Source organism: Salmo salar, chromosome 11 (genome assembly GCF_965601325.2).
Source record: "Salmo salar chromosome 11, fSalSal1, whole genome shotgun sequence".
In the NCBI taxonomy this organism is placed as follows: domain Eukaryota; kingdom Metazoa; phylum Chordata; class Actinopteri; order Salmoniformes; family Salmonidae; genus Salmo; species Salmo salar.
The window spans coordinates 111,644,013-111,658,707 of NC_138301.1; the positions used below are offsets into that span (position 1 = coordinate 111,644,013).

Consider the following 14,695-nt stretch of genomic DNA (forward strand, 5'->3'; position numbering starts at 1 on the left):
GCCCTGGCTGAGGGAAGGAGGTTCTCACCCAAGATTTGACGGTACATGGCCCCGTCCATCGTCCCTTTGATGCTGTGATGTTGTCCTGTCCCCTTAGCTGAAAAACACCCCCAAAGCATAATGTTTCCACCTCCATGTTTGACGGTGGGGATGTTGTTCTTGGGGTCATAGGCAGCATTCCTCCTCCTCCAAACACGGCGAGTTGAGTTGATGCCAAAGAGCTCCATTTTGGTCTCATCTGACCACAACACTTTCACCCAGTTGTCCTCTGAATCATTCAGATGTTCATTGGCAAACTTCAGACGGGCATGTATATGTGCTTTCTTGAGCAGAGGGACCTTGCGGGCGCTGCAGGATTTCAGTCCTTCACGGTGTAGTGTGTTACCAATTGTTTTCTTGGTGACTATGGTCCCAGCTGCCTTGAGATCATTGACAAGATCCTCCCGTGTAGTTCTGGGCTGATTCCTCACCGTTCTCATGATCATTGCAACTCCACGAGGTGAGATCTTGCATGAAGCCCCAGGCTGAGAGATTGACAGTTCTTTTGTGTTTCTTCCATTTGCGAATAATCGCACCAACTGGTGTCACCTCACCAAGCTGCTTGGCGATGGTCTTGTAGCCCATTCCAGCCTTGTGTAGGTCTACAATCTTGTCCCTGACATCCTTGGAGAGCTCTTTGGTCTTGGCCATGGTGGAGAGTTTGGAATCTGATTGATTGATTGCTTCTGTGGACAGATGTCTTTTATACAGGTAACAAACTGAGATTAGGAGTGTGCTCCTAATCTCAGCTCGGTACCGGTATAAAAGACACCTGGGAGCCAGAAATCTTTCTGATTGAGAGGGGGTCAAATACTTATTTCCCTCATTAAAATGCAAATCAATTTATAACATTTTTGACATGCGTTTTTCTGAATTTTTTGTTGTTGTTATTCTGTCTCTCACTGTTCAAATAAACCTAGCATTAAAATGATAGACTTTGTCAATGGGCAAACGTACAAAATCAGCAGGGGATCAAATACTTTTTTCCCTCACTGTATCTATACTGGTGAAGGTATCTATACAGGTGAAGGTATTTATACTGGTGAGTGTATCTATACAGGTGAAGGTATCTATACAGGTGAAGGTATCTATGCTGGTGAAGGTATCTATAATGGTGAAGGTATCTGTACTGGTGAAGGTATCTATACTGGTGAAGGTATCTATACTAGTGAAGGTATCTATACTGCAGTCTTCCTCTTGTTCTCCTTTCTATCTCGGGCACCCACACACACAAGCACACATACACACACTCTAACACACACCTGTCCTCTCCTCTCACTACAAACACACCCACACACATGCACACAGAGCAGTATAACACACTGCCTGCTGGGAGAGGGAGGGGATAGGAGGGTTTGGGAGGGATGGGGAGGGGTGGGGAGGACGGGGAGGGGTGGTGATTGGCACTGGTGAGGAGAACAATGCAACAGAAAGAGAGCGAGAGGGAGAGGAGAAACAGAGAGAGAAAGAGGGAGAGGGAGAGAGAAAGAGTGTATACTCTTCTCTCCATCATGAAGATAACATAACGACATCAATGGGACACCACAAGCACTATCCAAGCTTCACTTAAGTAGTTAATGAACATTGTGCATCATCACTTCAATTACCCCTACCTATAATCCAGACCTAGATATTCTTGAAAAACATATATTTTGGGGAATGTGAGACACTGTGAATTGAAGTAGGCTGGGTGTTTGAGAAATGTGTGATTTAGACATTTTAAGGTCACTGACTGTGCATTCCATGTGGGAAATATTAGAGCTTTCAGTCCCAGCAATTCCCTTAAAAACATGTTTACTTCCTTTCTCTCTTTTCTCCATCCAGTGCGTCTCCATGACAGCATCTCGGAGGAAGGACATCACTACCTGATCTTTGACCTGTGAGTAATGCACTGCAGTGAATCTATTTACTGCATAATTCATCCACTCACACACACAGTGGGAATGATTGACATTAATGACACAATGATTCTTTCAAGGCTGAGAGGTGGCTTGATGTGAGTCTTGATGTGAGTTCTAATCACACTCGGCACAACAGCCTGTATGAGACAGAACCACAGTACATGAATATCTACCATTGAGCTAGGCAGTGGTCCTGATTTCAATAAGCTCCTCAGTAAGCTATACACTAGGGGCCCCAGCGACATTCAGCCACATGCCAATGTTTTCTTGAGTGGATGGTCGGGGGGGTCGTCACCTAGAAATGAGTTTGGGGTCACTTAGAAATGTCCTTGTTTTTGAAAGAAAAGCAAGGCACACCTGTATTTGGGGAGTTTCTCTCATTCTTCTCTGCAGATCCTTTCAAACTCTGTCAGGTTGGATGGGGAGCGTTGCTGTGCAGCTTTCTTCAGGGATGTTCGATCGTGTTCAAATCCAGGCACTGGCTGGGCTAATCAAGGACATTCCCGAGACTTGTCCTGAAGCCACAGACTTGTCCCGAAGCCACTTAGCCCCAGTCTGAGGTCCTGAGTGCTCTGGAGCAGGTTTTCATCAAGTATCTCTCTGTACGGCCTCCCGAGTGGCGCAGCGGTCTAAGGTACTGAATCGCAGTGCTAGAGGCGTCACTACAGATCCGGGTTTGAACACGACTGGGAGACTCATGAGGCGGCGCACAATTGCCCCAGCGTTGTCCAGATTAGGGGAGGGTTTGGCTAGCTGGGATGTCCTTGTCCCATCACGCTCTAGCGACTCCTGTGGTGGGCCGGGCGCATGCACGCTGACACGGTCACCAGTTGGACGGTGTTTCCTCCGACGCATTGGTGCTGCTGGCTTCCGGGTTAAGTGAGCAGTGTGTGAAGAAGCTGTGCGGCTTGGCAGGGTCGTGTATTGAAGGATGCATGGCTCTCGACCATATCCTCTCCCGAGTCCGTACAGGAGTTGCAGCGATGGGACAATACTGTAACTACCAATTGGATATCACACAATTGGGGAGAAAAAGGGTAAAAAACTAAATGATAAAAAAATGTCTTTGTACTTTGCTCTGTTCATATTTGCCTCGATCCTGACTAGTCTCCCAGTCCCTGCTGCTGAAAAACATCCTCACAGCATGATGCTGCCACCACCATGCTTCACTGTAGGGATGGTGCCAGATTCCCTCCAGGCTTGACGCTTGGCATTTTGACCAAAGTGTTCAATCTTGGTTTCATCAGATTTCATCAGACCATCAGATCTTGTTTCTCATGGTCTGAGAGTCTTTAGGTGCCTTTTGGTAAACTCCAAGTGGGCTGTCATGTGCCTTTTACTGAGGAATGGCTTCCATCTGGCCACTCTACCATAAAGACCTGCTTGGTGGAGTGCTGCAGGTTGTTCTTCTGGAAGGTTCACCCATCTCCACAGAGGAACTCTAGAGCTCTGTCAGAATGACCATCTTCCTGACCAAGGCCCTTCTCCCTCTATTGCTCAGTTTGTCCGGGCGGCCAGCTCAAATCAAATCAAATTTATTTTTATATAGCCCTTCGTACATCAGCTGATATTCTCAAAGTGCTGTACAGAAACCCAGCCTAAAACCCCAAACAGCAAGCAAAGCATGTGAAAGAAGCACGGTGGCTAGGAAAAACTCCCTAGGAAAAACTCCCTAGAAAGGCCAAAAACCTAGGAAGAAACCTAGAGAGGAACCAGGCTATGAGGGGTGGCCAGTCCTCTTCTGGCTGTGCAGGGTGGATATTATAACAGAACATGGTCAAAATGTTAAAATGTTAAAATGTTCATAAATGACCAGCATGGTCAAATAATAATAATCATAGTAGTTGTCGAGGGTGCAACAAGCACGTCCGGTGAACAGGTCAGGGTTCCATAGCCGCAGGCAGAACAGTTGAAACTGGAGCAGCAGCACGGCCAGGTGGACTGGGGACAGCAAGGAGTCATCATACCAGGTAGTCCTGAGGCATGGTCCTAGGGCTCAGGTCCTCCGAGAGAAAGACAGAAAGAGAGAAAGAGAGAATTAGAGAGAGCATATTTAAATACACACAGGACACCGGATAAGACAAGAGAAATACTCCAGATGTAACAGACTGACCCTAGCCCCCCGACACATAAACTACTGCAGCATAAATACTGGAGGCTGAGACAGGAGGGATCAGAAGACACTGTGGCCCCATCCGATGATACCCCCGGACAGGGCCAAACAGGCAGGATATAACCCCACCCACTTTGCCAAAGCACAGCCCCCACACCACTAGAGGGATGTCTCCAACCACCAACTTACCGTCCTAAGACAAGGCCGAGTATAGCCCACAACGATCTCCGCCATGGCACAACCCAAGGGGGGGGGGGGGGGGGGGCGCCAACCCAGACAGGAAGACCACGTCAGTGACTCAACCCACTCAAGTGACGCACCCCTCCCATGGACGGCATGGAAGAACACCAGTAGGCCAGTGACTCAGCCTCTGTAAAAGGGTTAGAGGCAGAGAATCCCAGTGGAAAGAGGGGAACCGGCAAGGCAGAGACAGCAAGGGCGGTTCGTTGCTCCAGCCTTTCCGTTCACCTTCACACTCCTGGGCCAGACTATACTTAATCATAGGACCTACTGAAGAGATAAGTCTTCAGTAAAGACTTAAAGGTTGAGACTGAGTCTGCGTCTCTCACATTGGTAGGCAGACCATTCCATAAAAATGGAGCTCTATAGGAGAAAGCCCTACCTCCAGCCGTTTGCTTAGAAATTCTAGGGACAATTAGGAGGCCTGCGTCTTGTGACCGTAGCGTACGTGTAGGTATGTACGGCAGGACCAAATCGGAAAGATAGGTAGGAGCAAGCCCATGTAATGCTTTGTAGGTTAGCAGTAAAACCTTGAAATCAGCCCTTGCCTTAACAGGAAGCCAGTGTAGGGAGGCTAACACTGGAGTAATATGATCAAATTTTTTGGTTCTAGTCAGGATTCTAGCAGCCGTATTTAGCACTAACTGAAGTTTATTTAGTGCTTTATCCGGGTAGCCGGAAAGTAGAGCATTGCAGTAGTCCAGCCTAGAAGTAACAAAAGCATGGATTAATTTTTCTGCGTCATTTTTGGACAGAAAATTTCTGATTTTTGCAATGTTACGTAGATGGAAAAAAGCTGTCCTTGAAACAGTCTTGATATGTTCTTCAAAAGAGAGATCAGGGTCCAGAGTAACGCCGAGGTCCTTCACAGTTTTATTTGAGACGACTGTACAACCATCCAGATTAATTGTCAGATTCAACAGAAGATCTCTTTGTTTCTTGGGACCTAGAACAAGCATCTCTGTTTTGTCCGAGTTTAAAAGTAGAAAGTTTGCAGCCATCCACTTCTTTATGTCTGAAACACAGGCTTCTAGCGAGGGCAATTTTGGGGCTTCACCATGTTTCATTGAAATGTACAGCTGTGTGTCGTCTGCATAGCAGTGAAATTTAACATTATGTTTTCGAATGACATCCCCAAGAGGTAAAATATATAGTGAAAACAATAGTGGTCCTAAAACGGAACCTTGAGGAACACCGAAATTTACAATTGATTTGTCAGAGGACCAACCATTCACAGAGACAAACTGATATCTTTCCGACAGATAAGATCTAAACCAGGCCAGAACTTGTCCATGTAGACCAATTTGGGTTTCCAATCTCTCCAAAAGAATGTGGTGATCGATGGTATCAAAAGCGGCACTAAGATCTAGGAGCACGAGGACAGATGCAGAGCCTCGGTCTGACGTCATTAAAAGGTCATTTACCACCTTCACAAGTGCAGTCTCAGTGCTATGATGGGGTCTAAAACCAGACTGAAGCGTTTCGTATACATTGTTTGTCTTCAGGAAGGCAGTCAGTTGCTGTGCAACAGCTTTTTCTAAAATTTTGGAGAGGAATGGAAGATTCGATATAGGCCGATAGTTTTTTATAATTTCTGGATCAAGATTCGGCTTTTTCAAGAGAGGCTTTATTACTGCCACTTTTAGTGAGCTTGGTACACATCCGGTGGATAGAGAGCCATTTATTATGTTCAACATAGGAGGGCCAAGCACAGGAAGCAGCTCTTTCAGTAGTTTAGTTGGAATAGGGTCCAGTATGCAGCTTGAGGGTTTGGAGGCCATGATTATTTTCATCATTGCGTCAAGAGATATAGTACTAAAACACTTTAGTATCTCCCTTGATCCTAGGTCCTGGCAGAGTTGTGCAGACTCAGGACAATGGAGCTTTGGAGGAATACCCAGATTTAAAGAGGAGTCTGTAATTTGCTTTCTAATGATCATGATCTTTTCCTCAAAGAAGTTCATAAATTTATTACTGCTGAAGTGAAAGCCATCCTCCATTTGCGAAGGCTGCTTTTTAGTTAGCTTTGCGACAGTATCAAAAAGAAATTTCGGATTGTTCTTATTTTCCTCAATTAAGTTGGAAAAATAGGATGATCGAGCAGCAGTAAGGGCTCTTCGATACTGCACGGTACTGTCTTTCCAAGCTAGTCGGAAGACTTCCAGTTTGGTGTGGCGCCATTTCCGTTCCAATTTTCTGGAAGCTTGCTTCAGAGCTCGTGTATTTTCTGTATACCAGGGAGCTAGTTTCTTATGACAGATGTTTTTAGTTTTTAGGGGTGCAACTGCATCTAGGGTATTGCGCAAGGTTAAATTGAGTTCCTCGGTTAGGTGGTTAACTGATTTTTGTCCTCTGACGTCCTTGGGTAGGCAGAGGCAGTCTGGAAGGGCATCAAGGAATCTTTGGGTTGTCTGAGAATTTATAGCACGACTTTTAATGCTCCTTGGTTGGGGTCTGAGCAGATTATTTGTTGCAATTGCAAACGTAATAAAATGGTGGTCCGATAGTCCAGGATTATGAGGAAAAACATTTAGATCCACAACATTTATTCCATGGGACAAAACTAGGTCCAGAGTATGACTGTGGCAGTGAGTAGGTCCAGAGACATGTTGGACAAAACCCACTGAGTCGATGATGGCTCCGAAAGCCTTTTGGAGTGGGTCTGTGGACTTTTCCATGTGAATGTTAAAGTCACCAAAAATTAGAATATTATCTGCTATGACTACAAGATCCGATAGGAATTCAGGGAACTCAGTGAGGAACACTGCATATGGCCCAGGAGGCCTATAAACAGTAGCTATAAAAAGTGAGTGAGTAGGCTGCATAGATTTCATGACTAGAAGCTCAAAAGACGAAAACGTCATTGTTGTTTTTTTTTTTGTAAATTGAAATTTGCTATCGTAAATGTTAGCAACACCTCCGCCTTTGCCGGATGCACGGGGGGTATGGTCACTAATGTAACCTGGGGGTGAGGCCTCATTTAACACAGTAAATTCATCAGGCTTAAGCCATGTTTCAGTCAGGCCAATCACATCAAGATTATTATCAGTGATTAGTTCATTGACTATAACTGCCTTGGAAGTGAGGAATCTAACATTAAGTAACCCAATTTTGAGATGTGAGGTATCACAATCTCTTTCAATAATGGCAGGAATGGAGGAGGTCTTTATACTAGTGAGATTGCTAAAGCGAACACCGCCATTTTTAATTTTGCCCAACCTAGATCGAGGCACAGACACGGTCTCAATGGGGAAAGCTGAGCTGACTACACTGACTGTGCTAGTGGCAGACTCCACTAAGCTGGCAGGCTGGCTAACAGCCTGCTGCCTGGCCTGCACCCTATTTCATTGTGGAGCTAGAGGAGTTAGAGCCCTGTCTATGTTCGTAGATAAGATGAGAGCACCCCTCCAGCTAGGATGGAGTCCGTCACTCCTCAACAGGCCAGGCTTGGTCCTGTTTGTGGGTGAGTCCCAGAAAGAGGGCCAATTATCTACAAATTCTATCTTTTGGGAGGGGCAGAAAACAGTTTTCAACCAGCGATTGAGTTGTGAGACTCTGCTGTAGAGCTCATCACTCCCCCTAACTGGGAGGGGGCCAGAGACAATTAATCGATGCCGACACATCTTTCTAGCTGATTTACACGCTGAAGCTATGTTGCGCTTGGTGACCTCTGACTGTTTCATCCTAACATCGTTGGTGCCGACGTGGATAACAATATCTCTATACTCTCTACACTCGCCAGTTTTAGCTTTAGCCAGCACCATCTTCAGATTAGCCTTAACGTCGGTAGCCCTGCCCCCTGGTAAACAGTGTATGATCGCTGGATGATTAGTTTTAAGTCTAATACTGCGGGTAATGGAGTCGCCAATGACTAGGGTTTTCAATTTGTCAGAGCTAATGGTGGGAGCCGTCGGCGTCTCAGACCCCACAACGGGAGGAGTAGAGACCAGAGAAGTCTCGGCCTCCGACTCCGACTCGCTTAATGGGGAGAACCGGTTGAAAGTTTCTGTCGGCTGAATAAGCGACACCGGTTGAGCATTCCTACAGCGTTTCCCTCCAGAAGCCATGAGAAAGATGTCCGGCTGCGGGGACCGTGCGAGGGGGTTTATACTAACGTTACTATCTGTACTTACTGGTGGCACAGACGCTGTTTCATCCTTTCCTACACTGAAATTACCCTTGCCTAACGATCGCGTCTGAAGCTGGGCTTGCAGCACAGCTATCCTTGCCGTAAGGCGATCGTTCTCCTGTATATTATAAGTACAACGACTGCATTTAGAAGGCATCATGTTAATGTTACTTAGCTTCGGCTGTTTGAAGTCCTGACGAACCATGTCCAGATAAAACCTCCGGGGTGAAAAAGTTGAATGAAAAAAGTTGAGTGAGGGAAAAAGTAAAAATATACGGTAATGAAAAAGTAAAAAACCGTCAGGTATCAAAGTAAGATCGGCAACAAAAACGCACAGCAGCGTAAACAAGTCTGCAAGTTGTGACCGGAAACCACCGGAAATCATGGACAACACACCCACCTACTCCACAGCACTCTAGGAAGAGTCTTGCTGGTTCCAAACATCTTCTATTTAAGAATGTTGGAGGCAACAACTTCAATGCTGCAGAAATGTTTTGGTATCCTTCCCCAGATCTGTGCCTCGACACAATCCTGCCTCGGAGCTCTACGGGCAAATCCTTTGTCCTCATGGCTTGTTTTTTTTTTCTTTGACATGCACTGTCAAGTGTGTGACCTTATATAGACAGGTGTGTGCCTTTCCAAATAATGTCCAATATATTTAATTTAAATTGAACATCTCAAGGATGATCAGTGGAAACAGGATGCAGCTCTGCTCAATTTCAAGTCTCATAGCAAAAGGGCTGAATACTTACCATAAATAAGGTATTTCTGTTCATTATTTGTAATAAAATTGCAAACATTTCTGTTCTTAAGTATTCCCATGCATAATAGAGATATACAGTATATTTGATCGAATACAAATGTAAGCAAGGTTTGACATTATTATGTTTAGTCAACTATTACATCAGTTTTGGCTTCTTATGGTACATTTTCAGTCCACAAATTATTTGTAATTATTTTCCAGCCCCCTGACCATCTGCTCAACAACAAAAAAATTGTCCCGCTGCTGAATCTAGTTGATGATCCCTGCCATAGGCTATGGTTTGTATCTAACCACTAATTATGACTAGAGAGACCTGTAGTGTTGAGTGTGCTCCGTACTCTCTGAGTGCACCATAATATATTAGTTCTGTAAATATCACTATTATATGCATTGTAAACACTCAACTGTTGTAATATCTTTCAATGCCTTTCAAGGAACTGTTGATTTCAGTCTGCATAACAGTGATTACAGTCCCCTGGAGGTCTTGAATGCTTTTCATTACAGAAACTGGAATTATATTACAGGAACTGGAATTATATTACAGGAACTGGAATTATATTACAAAAATTGTATTTATATTACAGGAACTGGAATTATATTACAGAAACTGGAATTATATTACAGAAACTGGAATTATATTATAGGAACTGGAATTATATTACAGAAATTGGAATTATATTACAGAAACTGGAATTATATTACAGAAACTGGAATTATATTACAGAAACTGGAATTATATTATAGGAACTGGAATTATATTACAGAAATTGGAATTATATTACAGAAAATGGAATTATATTACAGAAACTGGAATTATAATACAGAAACTGGAATTATATTGTACCTTCAAGAGAATTCTTCTTGCCTCGGTTATGAGGCGTCTTCTCTTAGCTGCCTCTTCCCTATTAAAGTCTCTGAATGAATAAGAACAGCTTTGTAAGTGTGACAATGAGCAGCAGGACAAAGTGTTGCATAAGAAGATCTTGATGACAATGCAAGTTGTTCTTAACTCATCTGAAACAGCAGGATGGTGTTTAGAAGCAGTCCCTTGCTATAGATTCTCTTTGATTAAGAAACGAACCTAGTCAATTGTACAACTGAATGCATTCAACTGAAATGTGTCTTCCTATAGTGCCCAAATCATAAAGATCACACTTGCTTAATTCTTTGGGATAATACACAGTGACGTAGTGAAAGTTTCGAAACTGACAAAAATGAGAGACTAAGAAAAACTAAATTCCCTTCCATAGTCTTTAAAGCTGACACATTTAGGAGCAAACTAGTTTGTCAGAGCCCAATCACTTTGTACTAGCAGGTTTATGAAATAAGCCTACAAATATCAGACTTAATCTACTTATCATTCTGAGTGTATATTTGTTTACGTCATTCGTACTGTATATTTAGCGATACATGGTCAGTGTGTGCCAGTCTATGTGTTAATCCTGTGAAGGCATAACTCGTTAACATTTAGCTGTCTCCTTGTATCCTATGAAGGCATGACTGGGTAACATTTAGCTGTCTCCTTGTATCCTGTGAAGGCAGGACTGGGTAACATTTAGCTGTCTCCTAGTATCCTGTGAAGGCATGACTGGGTAACATTTAGCTGTCTCCTTGTAGCCTGTGAAGGCATGACTGGGTAACATTTAGCTGTCTCATAGTATCCTGTGAAGGCAGGACTGGGTAACATTTAGCTGTCTCATAGTATCCTGTGAAGGCATGACTGGGTAACATTTAGCTGTCTCATAGTATCCTGTGAAGGCAGGACTGGGTAACATTTAGCTGTCTCCTTGTATCCTGTGAAGGCAGGACTGGGTAACATTTAGCTGTCTCATAGTATCCTGTGAAGGCAGGACTGGGTAACATTTAGCTGTCTCATAGTATCCTGTGAAGGCAGGACTGGGTAACATTTAGCTGTCTCATAGTATCCTGTGAAGGCAGGACTGGGTAACATTTAGCTGTCTCCTTGTATCCTGTGAAGGCAGGACTGGGTAACATTTAGCTGTCTCATAGTATCCTGTGAAGGCAGGACTGGGTAACATTTATGTAACGGCTGTCTGGAAGAGGGAACCAAGGTGCAGCAGAGGATGTGTTCATCATTAGAATTTTAATTTAAAAAAACAAGAGAACACTACAAAATGAACAAAAACGACAGCAAACAGTCCTGTTAGGAAAATACTCAAACAGAAACAATTACCCACAAAACCCAAAGGAAAAACATGCTCCTTATGTGTGACTCCCAATCAGCAGCAACGAGCTTCAGCTGTGCCTGATTGGGAGCCACACACATGGCCCAAAACAAAGAAATACCAAAACATAGAAAAAGGAACATAGAACGCCCACCCAATGTAACACCCTGGCCTAACCAAAATAAAGAACAAAAAACCCCTCTCTATGGCCAGGGCGTTACAATTTAGCTGTCTCATAGTATCCTGTGAAGGCAGGACTGGGTAACATTTAGCTGTCTCCTAGTATCCTGTGAAGGCAGGACTGGGTAACATTTAGCTGTCTCATAGTATCCTGTGAAGGCAGGACTGGGTAACATTTAGCTGTCTCCTAGTATCCTGTGAAGGCAGGACTGGGTAACATTTAGCTGTCTCCTAGTATCCTGTGAAGGCAGGACTGGGTAACATTTAGCTGTCTCCTAGTATCCTGTGAAGGCAGGACTGGGTAACATTTAGCTGTCTCCTAGTATCCTGTGAAGGCAGGACTGGGTAACATTTAGCTGTCTCCTAGAGTATCCTGTAGAAGATTCATACTCTCAAATTCTGAACTTAGCAACAGTGAGACAACTGCTTGGGTTATGCCTTTTCCCACATCAGAAATGTACATTTGAGGTGCCTGTTAGGTTCCATGTCAACACACAGTTTTCTCCCAATTTAAAAAAATATTTTTACAAAAAAATATATGGAGGATTGGAAATGATTCAGACAATTACACTGATGGAAGCCACACTCTATTTGCAGTATTAAAGCTGATCTTTGTCAGTGTGTCTCAGTGGCTGATATGGGGGGCATTGGGAAGGGAGTATTTCTCTCACGCTGGCTCCATGCTCTGGTGGCCACCTTCATCCTCTTGAGACAGGCAGCCTAACAATCCTCTCTCTTCCTCAGAGTGACGGGCGGCGAACTCTTCGAAGACATTGTTGCTCGAGAGTACTACAGTGAGGCTGACGCCAGGTCAGTGGAACCACCTCACAAAACACATGGAATAAACCCAAACACAGATACGTGACAAAGCAATTTAGAGAGTTCAAATTTTCAATGTAACATGGATTCATTGAATTATACAGAGGTCCCAGCATTCCCAAACCAGGAGATCATCTAAAGGCATATATATATATATAGAACCCTGATATACTGTATATCGTCTAGACCAGGGGTGGGCAACTACAGTCCTCAGGAGCCTGATTGGTGTCACACTGTTTCTCCATCCCTAGCAAACACATCTGATTAATCATTCTAAACTGAAGATCATGATTATCTGATTATTGGAGTCAGGTGTGTTAGCTGGAGCTGGGGCAAAACTGTGACACCAATCAGGCCCCCGAGGACTGGAATTGCCCCCCCCCCCCCCCGGTCTACAGTGGCGGTCGTTGCCGTTTAAGATGAGGGAGGATGATATTTTCTTTTAATGTGCATGGCCTTATTTATTTTACAGAATATTGGATATACATTTACATTTTACAGTTACGTCATTTAGCAGACGCTCTTATCCAGAGCGACTTACAAATTGGTGCATTCACCTTATGATATCCAGTGGAACAACCACTTTACAATAGTACATCTATATCTTTTTTTTGGGGGGGGGGATGTTTAGAAGGATTACTATATCCTATCCCAGGTATTCCTTAAAGAGGTGGGGTTTCAGGTGTCTACGGAAGGTGGTGATTGACTCCGCTGTCCTGGCGTCGTGAGGGAGCTTGTCCCACCATTGGCGTGCCAGAGCAGCGAACAGTTTTGACTGGGCTGAGCGGGAACTGTGCTTCCGCAGAGGTAGGGGGGCCAGCAGGCCAGAGGTGGATGAACGCAGTGCCCTTGTTTGGGTGTAGGGCCTGATCAGAGCCTGAAGGTACGGAGGTGCCGTTCCCCTCACAGCTCCGTAGGCAAGCACCATGGTCTTGTAGCAGATGCGAGCTTCAACTGGAAGCCAGTGGAGTGTGCGGAGGAGCGGGGTGACGTGAGAGAACTTGGGAAGGTTGAACACCAGACGGGCTGCGGCGTTCTGGATGAGTTGTAGGGGTTTAATGGCACAGGCAGGGATAAGGGGATAACTGTCATTCATATTCCATTACCCTAGCTCAATGTAACATCAATAGTTTTAGGCTACTACATAATACTCACATTTTCACTATACCCATCATGAGGTTACTACAACCTAGCCTATGAGTGAAAGTTTACAACGTAGGTGCACAGGTCGAGATAAATTGGAGTAATCAAGGTGACAGACATTGACACATTCAATACCGCCTTACACACTCTTGCCTGCATGTAGCTAATCTAGGATGCAATCATTAGTCCAACAGTTGCAAATGAGAGTTTCTAATGTACAAATTACCTCAACTAACCTGCATCCCTGCACATTGACTCGGTACAGGTACCCCTTGTATATATCCTCATTATTGTTATGTGTTATTTAAAAAAAAAAAAAAATGACTTTGGTTTATTTACGAAATATTTTCTTAACTCTGTTTTATAAAAACTGCATTGTTGGTTAAGGGGTTGTAAGTAAGCATTTCACCTGTTGTATTCAGTGCATGTGACAAATTGTAACGGCTGTCTGGAAGAGGGAACCAAGGTGCAGCAGAGGATGTGTTCATCATTAGAATTTTAATTCAAATAAACAAGAGAACACTACAAAATGAACAAAACGACAGCAAACAGTCCTGTTAGGAAAATACTCAAAACAGAAACAATTACCCACAAAACCCAAAGGAAAAACATGCTCCTTATGTGTGACTCCCAATCAGCAGCAACGAGCTTCAGCTGTGCCTGATTGGGAGCCACACACATGGCCCAAAACAAAGAAATACCAAAACATAGAAAAAGGAACATAGAACGCCCACCCAATGTAACACCCTGGCCTAACCAAAATAAAGAACAAAAAACCCCTCTCTATGGCCAGGGCGTTACAGTACCCCCCCCCCCAAAGGTGCGGACTCCGGCCGCAAAACCTGACTCTGAAGGGGAGGGTCCGGGTGGGCCTTCTTACGGCGGCGGCTCAGGTGCGGGACGTGGCCTCTGCTCCACCCTTGGCGTCGCCCTCTTAGGTGGCGCACCTGGCCGCGCCGAAGGTCTGGTGGGCGGCGATGGCTGCGCCCGGCTGGCGGGCGACCCTGGTTGCGCCCGGCTGGCGGCCGGCGATGGTTGCGCCCGGCTGGCGGGCGACCCTGGTTGCGCCCGGCTGGCGGGCGGCGAAGGTTGCGCCCGGCTGGTGGGCGTCCCTGGCCGCGCCCGGCTGGCGGGCGTCCCTGGCCGCGCCCGGCTGGCGGGCGACCCTGGTTGCGCCCGGCT

General features: G+C 45.0%; 1 protein-coding gene across 3 annotated transcripts in view; it reads left to right on the forward strand.

Annotated features, from left to right (window-relative positions):
* camk2a (calcium/calmodulin-dependent protein kinase II alpha) overlaps positions 1-14,695 on the forward strand; it is a 156,444-nt gene that overhangs the window by 92,093 nt on the left and 49,656 nt on the right. For all 3 annotated transcript variants that reach the window (XM_082958280.1, XM_082958281.1, XM_014129575.3), the window contains exons 4-5: positions 1,864-1,918; positions 12,296-12,361. In XM_082958280.1, coding sequence (XP_082814406.1) covers positions 1,864-1,918; positions 12,296-12,361 — 121 coding nt within the window. The remainder of the gene's footprint in view (positions 1-1,863; positions 1,919-12,295; positions 12,362-14,695) is intronic.